Raw genomic sequence first — 19,991 nt, forward strand, 5'->3', positions numbered from 1 at the left:
TGTCCTTCTACTGCAGAAGAGAAATGGGTCGCGTTCGATTAGAAAAAAACCCACTACTTGCCATAGTCATCAATAACGTCGGTGCGATCTCATTATCTGCCAGGGATCTGGCCAGCCGTGGAACCGAAAGTTATAAATTTCACTCTGTAATGGCTCTGACAGTGTCGCAAGATGGCGGGAATGCAGCTGCCTAGAATAAATGGTAGCGGATTTCCAGGGGGCGAAAATGGCATTTGCCCATAGACACACACACACACCCTACGCCACCCCTGAGAGCAGTCTCAGCTCCCCATGGGTTGCTTCTTCGTGCAGCCAGAACAACACTGTCATGCAAAATGTGTACCCCTTTTCTCTGTGCCTAAGGGGTGCTGTATTAAAAAATAAAGCTGTTTCTGGCCACCTCATTGTATGTCTGTGCTCACACCTGTACCATGTCAAGGTATATCCACCACTCCTGCCATGAGGGTGACAGCCCCATTATTGCGTGGAAGAGCACTTTCTTTGTTCTAGAAAGAGAAGCATGCTATGCTTGCTAAAGGCTTGCCCTTCGTTTTTGCTTTCTGCAGAAGCACAAACATCTTTGACTATGCCTATATCGACGCTTTTGGGAAGGGGAAGCAGCTCACTGTGAAAGAGTGCGAGTACCTGATCGGGCACCACGTGACCGAGGAATTTTACGGCGTGGCGACAGCAAAGGAAGTTTTGCAGCGAATGGTGGGCAACTTGTTGAACATCGGGAAGCGGTAAGAGCCCAGCAGAGCGTTTCGTCAAAAGCCCTTTCTGGGGAGACCCAAAAACCATATGTTCAGGTGGCAAAATGCTGCAGCTGCTAAGAGGCAGCTACAAAGTGGGAAGTCCAGGGTCCAAGTCTCCTAGAAGTCTTCTGCTGCTGATCTGATAGGGCAGAAGGCAGGAACCTCAGCAGCTGGTGGAGCTAATAGCTGGCAGAGCCAGCTAATTCCAGTCCTGTCCATGTCCTCCCAGCTAGGAGTTGAGACTAAGGAGGAGGAGGAAGCTGATAGGCAGGGCCATCTCTTGGACTGACTGCAAATAGAAAGGCAGGCTGGTTGGGGCAGAGCAAGGTGGTGGGGTAGTGCCCTCATTGGCCCTGATCAACCAGTTTCATGAACATGTATGAAAGCATAACCTTTGCCTTTGCCTGTTTCTGTTTGCCAGGGAAAGCACTGATCAGTCCTACCAGCTCCTGCGAGACTCCTTGGATCTGTACCTGGCCATGTACCCAGACAACGTGCAGCATCTCATGCTCCAGGCTCGATTATACTTCCACCTGGGAATCTGGCCAGAGAAGGTACTTAAAGCCTTGTGTGCCATCACTTGCCCAGGTTCCTGCCCCAAAACACGCAAGCAAAGCCCCTTGCTTGCCGGTAAGAAAGAGATCTTAAATCAGGCAAGCCGCAGTGTGGCCTTGGCAACACAGTGCTCAGGGGTCACAGTGCAGGAGTTCAGGAGCAGGGCAAGAAGTTCTGAACTGGATAGAAGCGGCAAAGGTCTCCCAAAATGTTTCCCAACCATGCCTGCCAAGCCTTTAAAGATGAGGTGTGGCATGCTCTCTCGTGAGACTCTACTGCCTTGCAGAAATGTCAGGGTTGCAAAAATTATTATTATTATTATTATTATTATTATTATTATTATTATTATTATTATTATTATTTATACCCCGCCCTCCTCAGAGCGGCTTACAAGCAATAATAAAAACAAATTGAATGATTACAACTTAAAAACAAAATTAAAATACAACATTAAAATATGGAAACATTAAAATATTAAAACGTAGCCTCATCGCAGGAGGAGAAGGAAAGGAAAAAAGAAAGAAAGGGAGGGAGGGAGGGAATCAAATTGGCTCCAAGCCAAAGGCCAGGCAGAACAACTCTGTCTTACAGGCCCTGCGGAAAGAAATTAGATCCTGCAGGGCCCTGGTCTCATGAGGTAGAGCGTTCCACCAGGCCAGAGCCAGAGTTGAAAAGGCCCTGGCTCTGGTTGAAGCCAATCTACCTTCCTTAGGACCCGGGACCACTAGGGTGTTGCTATTTATGGACTTTGAGGCTCTCCGTGGAGCATACCATAGAATCATAGAATCATAGAGTTGGAAGAGACCACAAGGCCATCGAGTCCAACCCCCTGCCAAGCAGGAAACACCATCAGAGCACTCCTGACATATGGTTGTCAAGCCTCTGCTTAAAGACCTCCAAAGAAGGAGACTCCACCACACTCCTTGGCAGCAAATTCCACTGTCGAACAGCTCTTACTGTCAGGAAGTTCTTCCTAATGTTTAAGTGGAATATTCTTTCTTGTAGTTTGGAACCATTGCTCCGTGTCCGCTTCTCTGGAGCAGCAGAAAACAACCTTTCTCCCTCCTCTATGTGACATCCTTTTATATATTTGAACATGGCTATCATATCACCCCTTAACCTCCTCTTCTCCAGGCTAAACATGCCCAGCTCCCTTAGCCGTTCCTCATAAGGCATCGTTTCCAGGCCTTTGACCATTTTGGTTGCCCTCCTCTGGACACGTTCCAGTTTGTCAGTGTCCTTCTTGAACTGTGGTGCCCAGAACTGGACACAGTACTCCAGGTGAGGTCTGACCAGAGCAGAATACAGTGGCACTATTACTTCCCTTGATCTAGATGCTATACTCCTCTTGATGCAGCCCAGAATTGCATTGGCTTTTTTAGCTGCCGCCTCACACTGTTGGCTCATGTCAAGTTTGTGGTCAACCAAGACTCCTAGATCCTTTTCACATGTACTGCTCTCAAGCCAGGTATCACCCATCTTGTATTTGTGCCTCTCATTTTTTTTGCCCAAGTGCAATACTTTACATTTCTCCCTGTTAAAATTCATCTTGTTTGTTTTGGCCCAGTTCTCTAATCTGTCAAGGTCGTTTTGAAGTGGGATCCTGTCCTCTGGGGTGTTAGCCACATACCGGAAGAGGCGGTCCCATAGGTACGAGGGTCCTAGGCCGTGAAGGGCTTTAAAGGTCAAAAGCAGCACCTTAAATCTGACCCTGTACTCTACCGGGAGCCAGTGCAGTTTGAAAAGCACTGGTTGAATATGCTCCCGTGACAGAGACCCCGTGAGGAGCCTCGCTGCAGCATTCTGCACCCTCTGGAGTTTCTGGGTCAGCTTCAAGGGCAGCCCCGCGTAGAGCGAATTACAGTAGTCAAGCCTGGAGATGACCGTCGCATGGATCACTGTGGCCAGGTCGGGGCGGGAAAAGGAACATGTGTTCTGTCAGAGCAGGAGGGTCTGCTCCCAGTCTCTCTACCCCATTGTCTGTGGCACCAGCTCACGGAAATGGCAGCTGTTTGCAAAGGTGCATTATTTTGCCTTTCTTCTTCAAAGGTGCTGGACATCTTGCAACACATCCAAGCGCTGGACCCCTCCCAGCACGGAGCAGTGGGCTATTTAGTTCAGCATACTCTAGAGCACATCGAACGGCGGAAAGAGGAAGCGGGGCCTGACGTGAAGCTCCACTCGGACGAGAAACACAAAGACGTCTGCTATTCTGTCGGCTTGATTATGAAACATAAGAGGCGAGTCCATCCCGTTCCATTCCTCCTCCTCCGCTCAGTATTCTATGCTTGTTTGGTGTCTTGCAGCATTAGATGTTTGCTTTCAGTTTGAGGATCATCACAGATTCAAGCACCACCGATAACCTAGCAGGATTAGTATCTGCATATCCATGGAAGTTCCCTGTTGCATAGTTAAAATGGCAGAACCAGCAAGTACAGGCAGTTCAGAGCTGCTCATCCCCCAATCCCAATCGGCTTCCAAGCTGAACCTCGGCAACAGTGGCAGTAATGCCTGTGGGAACTGATTCAAAATAGCTTGGTACCCTAAGCCCAATTTCAGCCATTTGCAGGTGGGAAAGGGTTACCGTTTTTTTCTCCATAATGCTCTTTGGGGAAAATTGGCTGGGGACCATCTGCCAATTGAATCTGTGAAGGAGCTTCACTGAGCACCTACCCAACGATGAAATGCAGGAATGGGTTGGCTGTTTTGCCCTAAAATCTGGGCTGAAAGTTCAAAAGTTCAGCCCAGTCAAAAAAAGAAAGAAACGTGATCTGGATGAAACAAGCAAAATTTGTCCCCAAATGCACAAATGGCCTTTTATCATGAAGGAACTAACATACAAAGCTGCCAACCAGAAAAAATAGCAAATTTTATCTACAGCATTTATCCATCTGTATACCGTAAGAATGGGGTTAAAATTAGCTCCCTGGGAACACTGTTCTATTTCTGTATTTGATGTTATTTTTAGTTGGCTTTGGACATTTTGTACAAAGACCAGCAGATAGCAGGGATATATATAAAGGGGGCATAATTTTTGTGTGGCCCCCTGGGAAAACATGTTATTACAACAGAGAGAGAAATTGTAGTTCCTGAGCCATTGCAGCTTCTCCTGGCATGGATTTTTTTCATGTACAAAGAGTTATCTCTTAATGGGTCTGTTTCACACATAACACTAAGCCATAGTTTGTTTAACGAATCATGAGCTGACCACGATTTAACTCTCAGATGATCAAACAAAGCATAGGTTTTTTCTCCAAAGTTTGGTTTGTTTTCCAGCTGTTCTTGTGGCTTGGAGAGCATCTTAGGTGGCCCAACAAACACACAGTTAAGGAATTGGGCTTGGTTCACACATAATGCCAAGCCAAAATTAAAAACAAACCATGCTTTACAAGCCTGCAGCAAACCATGGTATACAGTTATTGTTTGGGAAAATAAGCAAACCATGGTTTAAGTTACAGGGCTGGGTTCACACGGTCAAACAAATCAAAATCAAACTAAGCAAACCTTGGCTTAGTGTTTTTTTGTAACTCCAGCTACCATTTAAGAACAGCAACAAAACAGCAGCAGGAAGATTGTATGACAATCTGGGATGCTGCTATTTTTCAGTACTCTTGAGATAACCAAGGTTTTTTTCATTCTATCAGGTTCAAATAACATGATGATGGTTATTGATTACCATAACACTATGCAAAATCCTTGGTGGAAAAGTTGTGATCCAGTTGAAATTATCGATGTTTTGCTCCTTTTTTGGGGGGGGGGGTTTAAGTAGATCATTCTACTTAGAGTAGACCTTCTACTCTTTCTATATATGAGGGCTGGATACTCTCCTTTGATGTTGTCATGTGAAATTATGGCTATAATGAAGGGGGAGGGGACAAGAACCCTTTTTTCCAATAGGAAACCAGTCTCTTATTTTCCTAGGGGTGTTTTGCAATTGTCAACAGTTACAGCCATAGAATCAGAGAAATGTATAGGAGGATATGGACCCAAAGGGTTCTGGCTGCGCAGAACCTCTTGACTCCACCCAGGCACCCCAATGCGTATGTGCCATATTGCCTCCGATTTGACTGTCAATTGAGTTGTGCGCCTTTCCCCACCATTTTTCAATTTAGATATGGCTATAACTGTGTCATCTACGGCTGGGACCCGGCATGCATGATGGGGAACGAATGGATCCGGAACATGAACGTTCATAGTTTGCCGCATGGTTCCCAGCAGCCCTTCTACAACGTATTGGTGGAGGACGGATCGTGCCGATACGCTGCCCAAGGTACGCAGCACTGGGACGTTCTCCTTCGGGGGAAATGGGTTTAGCCTCTTCTGATGTGGAAAGAAACCCCAGGTTTTTAACATATGCCAGTGAAGCTGTGCAAATCTGGGGTGCAGGCTGGTGTTAGAAACTGAGATATGAAAGCTAGGAGCTAAATGGCACCTTGAGCCTGTGAAAGGCAGAATAGAAATATTAAAGAATAAAAATAAGCGTGCAGGTGAAAAGTAATATGGGATAATGCTCATTGTCTGTCTCATGAGTATAAATAAGGTAAGAATTGCAAAAGGATGTAGTGTAGTCTGCAGATCAAAAATGCTATGCAAGTAGTAATTGAAAAGATGGGATCTTCCACTAGAGGCTGCTCTGTACCACAATACAAACGGGTGTTTGGAAGGGTTTTTCTTAAATATGCAACCTGCCATGTTTTTTCTTATTCTGAGTCTCGAGCTTCACACTCAGAAGTGCACAGATGATAGGCACCTAGCTGGTTCTTTAAACACTAGTATTGCCTGGGTAATGGTTATGTACCTCCATTAGTTCAAGATGTATAATTGTAGATGAACTGGTATTTAAAACGAAATCATCTCTTTCTCTCTGCCTGCCTCTCTTCATCTTCTCAAGGCAACTCCCATCAGACCCAATGAGAAGAGCCAGTGGCTTGGGATTATGGGAGTTGTAGTCCAGAAATGTCTGCAGAGCCACAGGTTCCCCATCTCTGCTTTCAGCATCTGCCCACGGGGCCTGAGGCCAGATGGTCCTGATCCAGCGGGCTTTTCTTGTGTTCTTACGACGACAGGTGTTTCCTTGGGGAGAGCGTTCAACACAGACAGGGAGTCATTGCCTCATTGCCACCCTCCACACCTCCCTCAGAGAAGACACATGAAGGAAGGGCCTCTGGTGGCAACTGCAGGTCCAATCCCTATAGGGCAGGCATAGGCAATCTCCAGCCCTCCAGATGTTTGGGACTACAATTCCCAACTACATCATCCCTGACCACTGGTCCTGTTCGCTAGGGATGATGGGAATTGTAGTCCCAATCATCTGGAGGGCTGGAGTTTGCCTATGCCTGCTATAGGGATTGGCTTTTTGTAGATTCATACAGCCAAATTACCAAGAGGGGCATATTCCCGGCGCTGACACTGTCCCCCCCCCGAGTATTCTCCGCTCTGAATGGCAACAGAGTCCCCGAATAACAGCAGATACGAGCCACTTCTTCAGGGGAGGCTGGTCTGTTAGGGCATGCAGGATTCCGCCCTTCTGATCTCGGCCTTCCCACAGCCAGACCCCACCTGCCTGCCTTCTTGCTTACAGGAAGTCCAGGGAGAAATCCTGCCTGCCAGCTTCCTCCTCCTTAGCCCCAGGGTTGCCCTTCTGGAACTTGTCAGAGAGGAAGACAGGGACGGAAGTGGAATTAGTTGGCCCGGCCTGCCTTTGCCCCTGACTCTGCCTGTTGTTGCCTGGTGTCATGACCCTGCAGTCATCTTCCAGGGATGAGGCAGGGACTCTGAAGCAAAAGGCAATGGGTGTGCAGACCCAGCTTCAAAAATGAGTTCAGAGAGACCTGGGGCGGCTAGTACCCCCCTGGCCTGAGAAGGTGGCACTGCCGTCCTCTGACTCAGAGGACTCCACTGCAGGAGGACTGGAGGAAACCCACCCCCGCGCTCCATCGCAATAGGAGGTTCCAGGGGCAGGCTGGGCCTTTGAAGTAGAGCAGCAGCTCTTTGCAGATGCTAATAATCTAGCTGCACCTGGTGCTGCTGCCACATAAATAGCTGTTTTAGCCTGTTCCTTGCTAGAGTAACTTCGGAGCTCTGTGTTCCCCAGAGCCTTGCCTTGTTTACTGCCTGAACCTTGACCCACCGATGTGGCCTTGCCTTCCTGCACTGCAGAGCCCCACAGCCTCCCCGCTTTTCGCCCTGCCAGTCCCAAACGGGCACCAGGCACCCCCACGGTTCTTTTTGTCAAGCTTGCGGAAACGGTTACCTTCCCTTCGTTTCTTCCTCTTGCAGAGAACCTGGAGTACAACATGGAGCCCCGAGAAATCCCTCACCCGGACATTGGCCGCTACTTCGCAGAGTTTGCCGGCACACACTACCTAGCAAACACTGAGCTGGAGTTCCGGTACCCCGAGGACCTGAGGCTGACGCTTGCGGATGTCCAGAAAACGTACGGGAACAAGGAATGAACTTCTGTCTGTCTTTGCTGGTGTGAAAGATGGTTTTTGTGCGGCGGCGGCAGCAGCGAGAGCTGCGTCAAGGGGAACTGTTCTTGACAGTTCTCCGGCTTAACTAGGGATCACATTTTGCTTGATAACTAGGGGTGAAGTTTTTTGTTCTTTAACCACCCAGCTAAAGCCGTGCCAATACTAGTGGAATACTGCAGGACACCTGAGCTGCTGAGGTGTGCAGATGCTATTTGTCGGAAATGACTTCTGTGTACGAAGTACATGGTCCTCCTTACCGCTCTTGGACCTTGAAAGCTCTTTGGTTCCCCACCAAAGACTTGGGGGGGTGTTTGGGGTGGCCCTGAGACTGGAAACGTTGGCACCTTACGGATAGGGTTAGTCCTCCACATTTGCGGTGCAATGAAGGTCTTGAGTTATGTGCATACCTTGGAAAGAACACAGCTTTTTCACAGACCTCGTTGCCCACCTTCAATTCCATGCAGCCCTGTGCCAAAATCTTGGGAATTATATTGAAACTTCTTTGTCCAAAGATCTTGCACTGAGCCGATCTCCTCCCACTGCTCCAAACTATCGCTCATGCTAGCTTTTTTCTCCAGGCTTCACAGATTCCATTACACACACACACACACACACACACACACACACACACACCGCACTCCTCTTGCTCTGCACCAGTCTTGGAAGGAGCTGCTCATGTTGCTGTGATATTTCCCTGTGCCTAAAGAGGAGTATCCATGCTGTGCTGTGAAAATCTCACGTTTGTCAAGACAAATCTCCTGGGCTTTGTGTGTGTGTGTGTGTGTGTTTGTTTGTGTAGTCGAGGGCTGCCAACCTTTTGGAACCAGTAGGAATTTTGAGATGATGCCATGGGCACCAGTCACAAAATGGCTGCCACGGGTGTGGGTGTGTAGCGTGAAAGAAAATGGCTGCCGCCCCCCAAAATGGCTGCTCAGAATGGATGGGAGGGCAGGTGGTCCAGTCCTGGCATCCAATGAAATTACGGCGTGTTTAAAGCAGGAGAGGGTGTTGAATGTAGGAAAGACTAAGCAAACAGAATCGGAGCAGGACTAAGCAAACAGAATCCTGCGTTGTGAATTTTTGAGGGGATGTTTACTGGGGCCTTTTGTGAGTGCTGTATGAGGTACCGGTGGGCACAATGTTAGTGACCATGGTCCAAACCAAGCTCCATTTGGAGGAAAACGGGAAGTCCTATTAATCAGGGAACGTCCACGAAATCTTAGTTACTTGATTTGCAGCCCAGCAACCAGAAGGGTACCTAAGCAGGCTGGGGGGAAACAGCTGATTGTGCACCTTTGTATTTCGTTAAACACTGTAAACATGCACCGCGAAGAGGTGGGAAACATGTAATTTTAAAATGGGTGTCTTCCTAAGCAAAGGGCAGTCGATATTTACCGGATTGCTGGCTTGGGAAGGCTTCAGGTAAACTATAATTATCACGTTGCGAGGGGTAAAACAATATGTAGTTTTGAATGTTAGTAGCAGAGAAATCATTCCTTTCAGGAGAACTCTTTGTAGTGCATGCAGTATTTCTAGTAATATTTTAACCAGCGTATATCCTTGTGAAATTCTCTCAGGGATGGGCAATCTGTGGCCCTCTGTTCTTGGGCTACATTTCCCATCATCCCCATGCTGGTTGGGGCTGATGGGAGCTGGAATCCAACAGCACATGGAGGTCCACAGGTTCCTCACCCCTCTTTTACGTTATTGGCTGGGGACAACTTGAAGCAGTTTAGAGGGCTAGTCCAAGAGACCCCAAAAAAACCTTGAAAGCATTTGTAGTAAATGGAATCAGAACTGGAGAGACAAAATCCTGCATAGCAGGTGTGAGGGACCTCTGGCCTTCCAGACATTGCAGAACTACAATTCCCATCATCCCAAGCCTTCTGCGTTCACTGGGGATGAAGCGATTCTTTCCCCCCATTACGTTTTACTAAGTTTCAACATACAGAATTTCGTCTTCCTTCTCATTTTTACCAACTTCCCACCCCATTTTCCATGCGAGTTCTCGTTTCTCTCCTGCTGCTACACCCTGTCTTCCATCAAATCTTAACCTCAATATTATAATCTAATTACTTCTGCCGCTCGTAGCTCAAATCCTGCTCTCAAGTTCATCATGCTATAATATTTATTTAAATAGTCCGAAAAGGCCATCCATTCTTCCATGAAACACTCATCATTAGATGGTCTTGATTTTGCTGTTAATTTTGCCAGTCGTGCACAATCCATTAACTGACCCATTCTTCTTTGGTTGGCATTTCTCCTTCCATCCATTTCTGCGCCTGTAGAATCCTAGCTGCTGCTGCTGCTGTTACCTACATAAACAACTTCGAACATGATTTTTGAGAGAGGATTTCTGCCCCTATCATCCCTAACGTAAATGCTTAGGGCTTTTTTGCATATATAGGGGCGAAGGGAGTTCTAATTCAGCAGCGTCTGTGGGGCCGGAGGCTCCCCACACCCTGCCCTACAGTTCTCAGTATGACATGAATCCCAATTCATCATTTCAGGGGTAAGAACTTTAGCAATACACTGAATTTCTCCCTCTCTTTTGGGTAAAGCTGCTGCTGCTGCTGCTCCTCTGCAACTAGGGAACAATGTGTCTGCCTCAACCTCCTCCGCGTGCAGCTGGCTCCTTTTTAAAGCATTCATCTTTAAAGCTGGCAGGTCAGGACCCTGTACCAAGGTGGGCTGCAGCAGCGAGCGCTACCACCATACACTGAATATGGTTTTAAAAAAATGAATGAATGAAAAAGTAGGTCCCCAAATGCATGCTTGGGAAAAAGACTGAAGACTGCTGCTTTTAAAAGCGTGGCAGGATTCCTGCCACTGAGTCTTGGGCCCTGCATCAACACCTAGGCATGTGACCTTGATCCAAAAGCTCCTTTATTTCCCTTTTCTGTGTTTTTTAGTAGTCAGATACTTGGCCTGTGGTACTTCCTCCCAAGGTGCTCTCAGATTTTGGTTTGTTTGTAAACCACTTAGAACTTGTCCTTTATATGGAAGGTGCTATATATATAAATAAATAAATAAATAACTCGAAACAGTATAATGATATTAAAAAATAATACTTTGTACAGCTAATCTACAATATGCAGTTTTGCTCACAAAAATGAGATTTTTAGAGGAGAGTTTCAAACATGGAGGGGGTTGGGGGGGTCTTCTTATCTGCCCTTCCCCTTTGCTCTTGATAGCATCTCTGAAACAAAATGTTCACTTCTTCAGGTTATAATAACTGTGTTTATATCTATCTTGTCTTCTAGACTGTTAGTCCATAGCTATACTTTATTCTACTAGTAGTCGATGGCAGGACTACAGAGGGGGGTTAATATAAATGAGTGTCTTTGCTTGGGCATTTCTATATTTTTAAACAGGGTGGATTCTGGGCCTGTGGTAGATATACGAATGAAAGTCCCTTTGCTGCTGTGATTTATCATTCTGTGGAACTGCATCAGCCACCCTGGCATAGTGAATTGTGTGTGTTCAAAGTGACTGCTATATTGCTGGCTCTCCATGCACTAGTTTTGTTTTAATTTATGCACAATAGGTTATTTTTAAAAGAGGTTCTTGGCTTCAAGCCTGCCTGGGGAAATTATACACACACACACAGCTTTTTGACCAGCTCGTAGTCCAAATACTCCTTTCCAGCCCTTTCTGTCCTGTCTGCAAGATTTTCCCCAGGCCACATATCCTGTTGCATGACTTCATAGAATTGTAGAGCTGGAAGGGACCCTGGGGGTCATCTAGTCCAACCCCTTGCAATGCAAAAATATGCAGCTGTTCCATCTAGGGATCGAACCTGCAACCTTGGCGTTAGCAGCACCATGCTCTAACCAATTGAGCTACCCAGGCTGAATTCCTTGAGTGCTTCTGCCTGGCTGGGATATGTTACTGAACTGTGGTGATGCCTCTCGTTTGTCTCACTGGAGAGATGGGGGGAGGGGCAGGGAGTGGAGATTTGTGACTTTTTTGTAGCTGGATCATGGCCCTTGGTACAGAGGGAAAAGTCGCAGCTGTTGCTGCACCTACTTTTCACCACCCACTATCATATGGCCCCCCAGGCTGAAAAGCCTTCCCCATAACCCCTACATCTAAGCCTCTCCGTTATCTCTGCTGGTTTGGAACTGCCTGTGGTTCTCCCAGCGGGAAAAAGAAATGTACTTTACACATTGCCAGAGGGGGCTACCTTCTTTATTAACAGTTTCCTAGTCTGGGTCTGAGGCCTGGTATTGAAAGCAGGTCCTGAGATTGAGAGCAAGAGCAAGTCACGCCCCAAATTTGTGTGAGAACTGTGGCCAAACAGAGACATCTCTGTACAACTGGAACACGTACTTTCCAAACTTAGGAATAATTATGAGACTTGAAAGTAGGGCAGTTAAGTGATTGTTGTGGCCTCTGCTCAGAAGCATATCTCACCATGTTTGATGCCCAGGATTTTAAGGACTTGAGGGTATTCCTGCTGGGTCAGATCAAGCATGAAGATGTAAGACTAGCCTTGCTTGATCAAGCCAAGGGCTCCTCTAGGTCTTCTGGATGTGGGTGGACCACAGCTCCCATCACCCACAACCACCTTAGCCTAATGGTCACAGGTGGTGGGAGTTGAAGTCCGCCCATGTGGACTTCTCATCTAGCATCCATTTCTCATTGCAGTCAACCAGATGCCATGGGTAAGCCATCAGGCAGGTTCCAAGAGCACCATCACTCTCCCGTGTGATCCCCAGCAACTGATTCTCAGAGACATATACTGCTTCTGACTGAACATAGTTTCCGTTTTTCATTCAGTCCAAAGCACATGCACACTTTAGCCCAAATTCTTCCTACCTCCCCCAACCCCAAACTCCAATACCAGAAGAGATTCGGGCTCAAAGGAAAGCGGCCAAAGCAATGGACAACACAGAGAGAGAGAAGAATCACACCAACACACCCCTGACCTGCACCTCCTTGCGTTATCAGAGCAGGTGCATAAGCAAACAAAGATGGCCGCCACTGTTGGGTGGCCACAAGTGTTTGACTGAGAACATATCCCAGAATTCTCTGGAGAGTAGGAGGGCTCCATGGCAAATTTGGAGAGCCTTTCCCAAATGTCTAGATGGAGAGCCAGAAGTCAATGGTCGTTTCCAATCATTCCTGACTGTTGGCCATGTTGGCTGGCGCAGATGGAAGTCTAGAAGCATCGGGGGCGGGGGCATCTCCACTGAGTGTTGACTAGGACAGTTTTTGTTGAATGTCGCTCCTTCCTTTGGATGATTGAACCTGAGCAGAGAACCTTGTGTAACTTAATGGTTAAGGTCAACTGGTAAAAACGGTCGTTCATCCTAGAGCGGCAGGATGCGTTGCTTCCTTGCATGAACTCTTTGTACTGATAGGTGCATAAGCTCTTTGCATGGAGGGTCGCTGGGTTGAGGCTGTGGACCTTTTTCTTTTTCTTTTTTGCATCCAACTTGTGAATGATGGGAACACTCTCTGGTGAACTGGCAATATGTTATTTTGACTGCTGTGGATTTTCCAAAACTTATTTTTCATTAAATGCTTCAGGGTGGGTGTTGGGGTTTTTTTTCCTGGAGGGGTTGAGGGAGTTGGGAGTTTGTTCCTAGACTATATGGTTGGGGAAGAGATCCCAATAAAAGTAACTACTGCTTTAAATATTGACTCTTGGTCTTCTGTATTAAAACTTCCTACAGTCCAGTAATTTCATTCCCTCTCTCAATTTTTTTTTTTAAATCCTGTTTTACAATTTAGAGTATTCCTTTAAACAACCTTAAAATATAAATGACTTCCCTTCTCTTTCCATGGTTCATTTTGCATATCATAAATCCCTGCATATTTTATATAAGCTAAACCATTCAATATTCTATTATTACATTCATCGAAACTTGCTTACACTGCTGAATTTATCTTAATGCTGCCAACGTTTTCAAGTGTGCACAATTTCCCCCCATATATTCAATAAACATTTTCCATAATGAATTGAAAAAAAAATGTTTAAAAAAACCAGAGTCCTTTTTGTTGGGGATAATTCAGATGGAAATTCCCAAGTGTCAGAAAAGCTTGCTGGTTTTTTTGTATACCACTACTGCAGCCTGTGTTTTGTTAGCCCAAAAATGGAAAACGAGCAAAGTCCCAACTAAAGAATGGCAACTTAAACTGATGGAATATGTGCAGCTTGCGGACCTAACATATAGAATGAGAGAACAAGAAGAACATACATTCCAGTAATTTCCACCAGAAGTAGCCATGTTAGCCTTTTGCGGCAAAAATTCTATCAATGGCCACCAGCCATGATGGTTGTGTACACACTATGTGTGTGTAGTGGCAGAGGCAATATTCCTTTGAATGCCAGATGTGCCATCCTCTCTTCACAAACTCATGAAATGACAACTGGTGTAGGAATAAAGGTGTTCCTGTGCGTGTTCTTGTCTCTCACTTGCGAAACATCGGAATGTACATAAGCAGAAACGGTCCATAGGAACTGCGGGTAACCAGGGATAATGCATCACCCAGTGTCTGACCACATTTGCACGTAAAAATAATGGCTTTGCCTAATTGTTACTGTCTGGGTTAGAGTACAATATGCTTGGCTGGCAAGAGTGCTGCAGACTGACAATTACGAGGCTGCTTTAAAACAACAACAACTACTTTTTTTAAAGCCCAACTTTGGTCAGGCAAATTGTAGGGGATTGCAAGGACGTTAAGGGTTCAGGCTGCTGTGCTTTGACGAACCCTTTTCAAAGTGTACAAAATGGTGGCTTGTTTTTTTACCTCTGTTTTCAAATGCTTGTTGTTGTTGTTTAGTCGTGTCCGACTCTTCGTGACCCCATGGACCAGAGCACGCCAGGCACTTCTGTCTTCCACTTCCTCCCGCAGTTTGGTCAAACTCATGCTAGTAGCTTCGGGAGCACTATCCAACCATCTTGTCCTCTGTCATCCCCTTCTCCTTGTGCCCTCCATCTTTTCCAACATCAGTCATTTTCAAAAAGTTGCTAACTGGTATGGTCTCAGTCTGCTAGCCCCTGGAAACCAAGGCAAGCTGTATAGATGCTGAATCTCTCTCTCTCTCTCTCTCTCTCACACACACACACACACACACACACACACACACACCCCACATCTGCACTGTAAATTTACAGCACTATCATTTCAATTTAAACAGGCATGGCTTCCCCTAAAGAATTCTGGGAACTGCAGTTTGTTACTGGTGCTCAGAGTTGTTAAAAGACGCCTCTCTCACTCCCCTCACAGAGCTACAATTCTTAAAGGTTTCCTGGGAAGAGGGCTTGATGATTAAAGCACTCTCAAATTTGTAGCTCTGTGAGAAGAACAGCAGGTTGGCAACCTTAAACTACAGCACCCTGGTACATGACCCATTAAGCCCTCTGGGGCAGCAGGATCATTGCGGGACTCCCTGGAGGATGAGAAGGGCAGAGCCTTTGCTTCCCAGTCCTGCGTTTGGAAGAAACACCTGGAAATGAGACCCAGCACATCAACGAGGCACATGGGAATGAAAAGCGAATCCCCTTGAAGAATCCAAAGGACAATGGCAATAAGTCTTTGCAGCTGACTGTAACACGGCTGAGCGAGGTGTTTGGGACAGGAGTGGGGAGAGGAAATGCTCTAAACTTACTGAAGTTTGAATCCAACCTAGTGTAAATGCATCCCAAGCCAGTTTGAGGTGGCATTGGTGGTTTTCAAACCCCCTTTTTATCATCGCAACCACCCTGCAAGGACGGTTAGACTTGAGACAAAACGACTGGGTCAAGGTGATCCCGGGAGCTTCATGGCCAAATAGAGATTTGAAATAAGCTTTCCCGTCTGGGTCTGACTCTTTCTACACTACAGCACACCAACTTTCCCTAGATGGACTTTGTTAGGTATTCAGATCTGCTAAACACTATTACTATATTTTAGGTATTTATTGTATTTACTAGGGGCTTCTCACTCTGCGGACGCCGGTGGCGCTGTGGGTTAAACCACAGAGCCTAGGACCTGCTGATCAGAAGGTCGACGGTTCGAATCCCCACGACGGGGTGAGCTCCCGTTGTTCGGTTCCTGCTCCTGCCAACCTAGCAGTTTGAAAGCATGTCAAAGTGCAAGTAGATAAATAGGTACCACTCCAGCGGAAAGGTAAACGCCGTTTCCGTGCGCTGCTCTGGTTCGCCAGAAGCGGCTTAGTCATGCTGGCCACATGATCCAGAAGCTGTACGCCAGCTCCCTCGGCCAATAAAGCGAGATGAGCACCTCAACCCCAGAGTCGGCCACGACTGGTTCTAATGGTCAGGGGTCCCTTTACCTGTACCTTCTCACTCTGCTCACTAACCCTGCCTACCAACCAAACACTTTACCAACCTCCCTTCTCCCACACATGGCCAACCTCCCCTCCCTTTGACTAAACCCTTTACATCTCACCCAGCCCCTCGCCTATCCCCTCACAGGTCACCCGAAACCCTGCTGCCTGCCCCATGTGCTGCTTGCTCACTTGCCTGCCCTGTTACCATGCTGCACTTGATGTGGCCACCTACTGGCAGCCAAGCAAACTGCAGCATGACAACAGTCTTACATTTTTATGTCTATAGGAAGATACCCCACCTTTCCTCCAAGGAGCTCGTGGTGGCATACATTGGTTCCCCCCCCCTTCCCATTTTATCCGCACAACAACCCTGTGAAGTAGGTTAGGTTGAGAGACAGTGGTCTGGCCTAAGGTCATCCAGTGGATTTCATAGCCTAGGGAGTAGAACTCCAGTCTCCCAGATCCAAGTCTGACCCCAAACCTTGAAGCAGGGAGAATAAGTACTTGCTGTTTTCCTTGTCTGCTTCTGCTACAAATAAACTGGCAGGACTGTGGTTTGGCGCCAGTGGAATTGCTGGGGGGGGGGGAGTTTCCCTCTCCTCGTACGTGCAGAATTTTGCCCTCGTGCTTGGCAGCGACGGGGGATGCTCTGCCCAATAGCCCGACAGCGTGCGGAAGTCAACATGCCACAAGTGTGTGGAGCAATAAGATAAGAAATTCACTGGAAGGGAGGGTGTCTGCACCCTGCAGATGATACGGAAACTGACAGCTCTTTGCCTGCCCTGACAGGCAGGCAAGCGCAATGTCACACTTCTCCCCTGTCAAAACACCCCTTGACAAGCTGACGTGGAAGCAGATTCCTCAGACATGCTGCCTTGTATCTTCCAGGAAACCTGTCTTGTTATGGTGGTGTTCGGAACCAGAGATAGGCAGGAGTGCCTTAGTAGGCAGATTTCTGTGTTTTGACGGCATAATTAATTTCTCTTTGCTAGTCAGGAGGATGTTGCCACACAAGCAAAGCAGCTTTTAGAAGATGATGTGCTTAGATGTGAGGGCTGGGCATGAGAGATGATATGCACGCAGAACTATAGGAAAACATTGGAACAGATTGCAACGTATGCCCATCATCGGATCTCACGGCCCTCTGAGCCCCTGGTTGTATGCCGTGCATTATTGCGCCATTGATTAGGTTAGCGAGGGCAGCCTCTCGTCTGCGCTCCCTGTCTGGCTCCTGAAGCCATTTGATTCGTCTCCTATCAGCTCTCCCCAAATTTCATATTAGTTTATTCCTTGTTTTGGTTCCTTTCTCCAAACAGCTCAGAGTAAGAGCATGAAAAGAGCCTGCTGGATCAGGCCAATGCCCCATCTACCGTATATCGGACACACCCAACCAGAGGGAGGGAACAAGAAAAAAAATTCTCCCTCTCTCTGCGCAGCGCCCCTTCAGCGAAGCGGCAGGAGAAACGGAGCCCCTTCCATTTCTCCTCCTGCTTCGCTGAAGGGGCGCTGTGCAGAGAGGGAAAGCTGTGCAGCACCTCTCCAGCGAAGCAAAGCCAGGAGAGCAAGAGGGGTCGGTGTGCACCGACCCCTCTTGCTCTCCAGGCTTCAGCAAAAGCAACTTGAAGCCAAGGAGTGCTCCCACTGCGCTTTGGAGGCTTCACGTTGTTATTGCTGAAGCTAAGGAGCCTGCATTCGCTCCATAAGACGCACACACGTTTCCCCTTAATCTTTGGAGAGGAAAAGGTGCGTCTTATAGAGCGAAAAATACGGTAGTTCTCGCAGTGGCCAACTTAGATGTTTGTAGGAAGCTCGCAACGTGGACCTGAGCTCAGCAGCACTCTCTCTTCCTGTGGTTTTCAGCAACTGGTATTCAGAAGCATTACTGTCTTCAACTGCGGATGTGCATTAGTTTCGGAAAGTATGAAAAATGTCATGGAGCTGGTCATATTTGGTTAGATTTCCCTAGGGTTGTAAGGGACCTGGGAGGCCATCTATGTAGTTCAACCGCCTTCTTAACAGAATTTATTTATCTCACTAACAAAATTTATATACAGTGGTACCTCAGGTTACGGACACTTCAGGTTACAGACGCTTCGGGTTACCGACTCCGCTAAGCCAGAAATAGTACCTCGGGTTAAGAACTTTACCTCAGGATGAGAAGAGAAATCGTGCCTCAGCGATGCGGCAACAGCAGGAGGCCCCGTTAGCTAAAGTGGTACCTCAGGTTAAGAACAGTTTCAGGTTAAGAACGGACCTCCAGAACGAATTAAGTTCTTAACCCGAGGTACCACTGTACTCCTTGTTTGTAAGCAAACCTCTTAACTGTTTGCAATATTATATATTGTGATATATATATATATATATATATATATATATATATATCACAAACCCATTAAAGTTATTGATTGAAACCCTTTTTTAAAAAATGGGTTTTAAAAAATATTCAAAGGATGATGAACATCAACAGCAGCTTAAAAGAGATAAAACACATGTCACTTCTCTATGTCTAGGTAAGCTTGCTTGATTAAAAAAAAGTACAGTGAAGATGCCATGCTAAATGATCGCTTGCTTACAATAATCCCAGACAGATGGCCATCCACAGGCCTGAAGAGAAGGACATACCAAAAAGATGACGGGACTGAGAATCTTGTTTCATCTCTAGTAATGGCATCCTTCACTGAGACCACACCAGCTGGCCAGATCACAGCACACTATGTGGCCCCCGTAGGAGCCAACTCCCCAATAAAATATTTGAGGGGACCACCCCACCCAAAGTTGGTGGGCATTGCCATTCAAATGGTGTGCATGTGCCGCATCTTATGGACAGGGCTTATCCCCCCAAATTTTTTTATTCAATTTGGCACAGAGTTAGTCATGAGGAGGACATCCCACTACCTTCTCTCTTGTTTTCGATTTTTCTTTTCCAACAGGTCGTTATTCTGTGGCTGCCAAGCCTCCTCAGCCTTCCTTGGACTGCTCTGGGAGAAGCAAACCCTTCGTTTGATCTTTTTTTGCTTCTGAAAACGGCCAGCTTTCTGTGAAGACACCAATCACGTCCGTCCTCTTAAGCAGCCCCCTTGTTGGCTTGAGTTCTGTTGGCACTCATCACCTGTGTTTGCTATTAGAGGGAGTGATTTAGCATAGCAGAGAGAAAGAGAGAGAGATTTGGCTTTGCCCCAGACTTTCAACTCTCCACTTAGGGCTGATCTTTAACTGGACAGTCCCGGAAAGCTGTTCTTCATATTCCCCTCTGTCGAGATCTCTTTAGCAGCCTGTGCTTTGCAGCATTCTGAAATCAAGGAGGGTGTGTGTGTCTATTTATGCAGTCAAGAGGCCAAGTCGTTCTCCATATACCCAGGGGAACATTTAGCCTAGTCCCCCTAATTCACTGACCGTGCACCACTGTAGACAATGCTATGCAAGGTAGACCAGTGGTCTGACAACAGCTACCAGTGTTCTTGTTTACATTGGGGAACCACACGGCAGAACAAATTATTTTATTTTGCTTTCTTTCGTGCTGGCAGCATTAAGAATGTGGACATGACCCTGTCCTGTAGCTGCATCCCATCAAATAAGGAATGCTTCAATTATGCAACCTTGCTCTCCCTTTCTCCCCTTAACTGCCGTGCAAGGACTGCATCGATGCTGCAGTCCCTTGCTCTTGCCACAGGCAAACCTGGCCTCTGTTCAAATAGCAGCACCGTTGGTTGATGGGCAGAGAGAGGGGAAAGTTGCTCAGCAGACCAAATGCATCCTAGAAGCCTTTGCTGGAACATTTGCAGCATGTGATTCGAACAGCACCAAATCCTTGGTATTCTTTCTGTGCGTGGTGGCCTTCCCCAATCCGGTGCCCTCCAGAGGCTTGGGACTACAATTCCCATCAGCCCCAGTTAGTTGGTAGGAGCAGCTCTCCCTCCCTCCTCT

At 47.0% G+C, this 19,991-nt stretch overlaps 1 protein-coding gene across 2 annotated transcripts in view; it reads left to right on the forward strand.

Moving 5' to 3' along the window:
• The window catches only part of FBXO21 (F-box protein 21), a 39,832-nt gene that overhangs the window by 18,040 nt on the left and 1,801 nt on the right, over nucleotides 1-19,991 (forward strand). Inside the window, exons 8-12 of one of the 2 annotated variants that reach the window (XR_014163686.1) lie at nucleotides 567-743; nucleotides 1,177-1,309; nucleotides 3,360-3,550; nucleotides 5,423-5,580; nucleotides 7,590-7,746. Coding sequence is in view for 1 of the 2 variants with exons in the window: in XM_081892386.1 (XP_081748512.1) it covers nucleotides 567-743; nucleotides 1,177-1,309; nucleotides 3,360-3,550; nucleotides 5,423-5,580; nucleotides 7,590-7,765 (835 nt within the window). In the remaining variant the exon portion in view is untranslated. Of the gene's footprint in view, nucleotides 1-566; nucleotides 744-1,176; nucleotides 1,310-3,359; nucleotides 3,551-5,422; nucleotides 5,581-7,589; nucleotides 13,427-19,991 lie in introns of those variants that run through there. The other variant, XM_081892386.1, reaches the window with a different exon arrangement.

The sequence above is a fragment of the Podarcis melisellensis genome (genome assembly GCF_964234715.1).
Source record: "Podarcis melisellensis genome assembly, chromosome: 16".
Lineage (NCBI taxonomy): Eukaryota > Metazoa > Chordata > Lepidosauria > Squamata > Lacertidae > Podarcis > Podarcis melisellensis.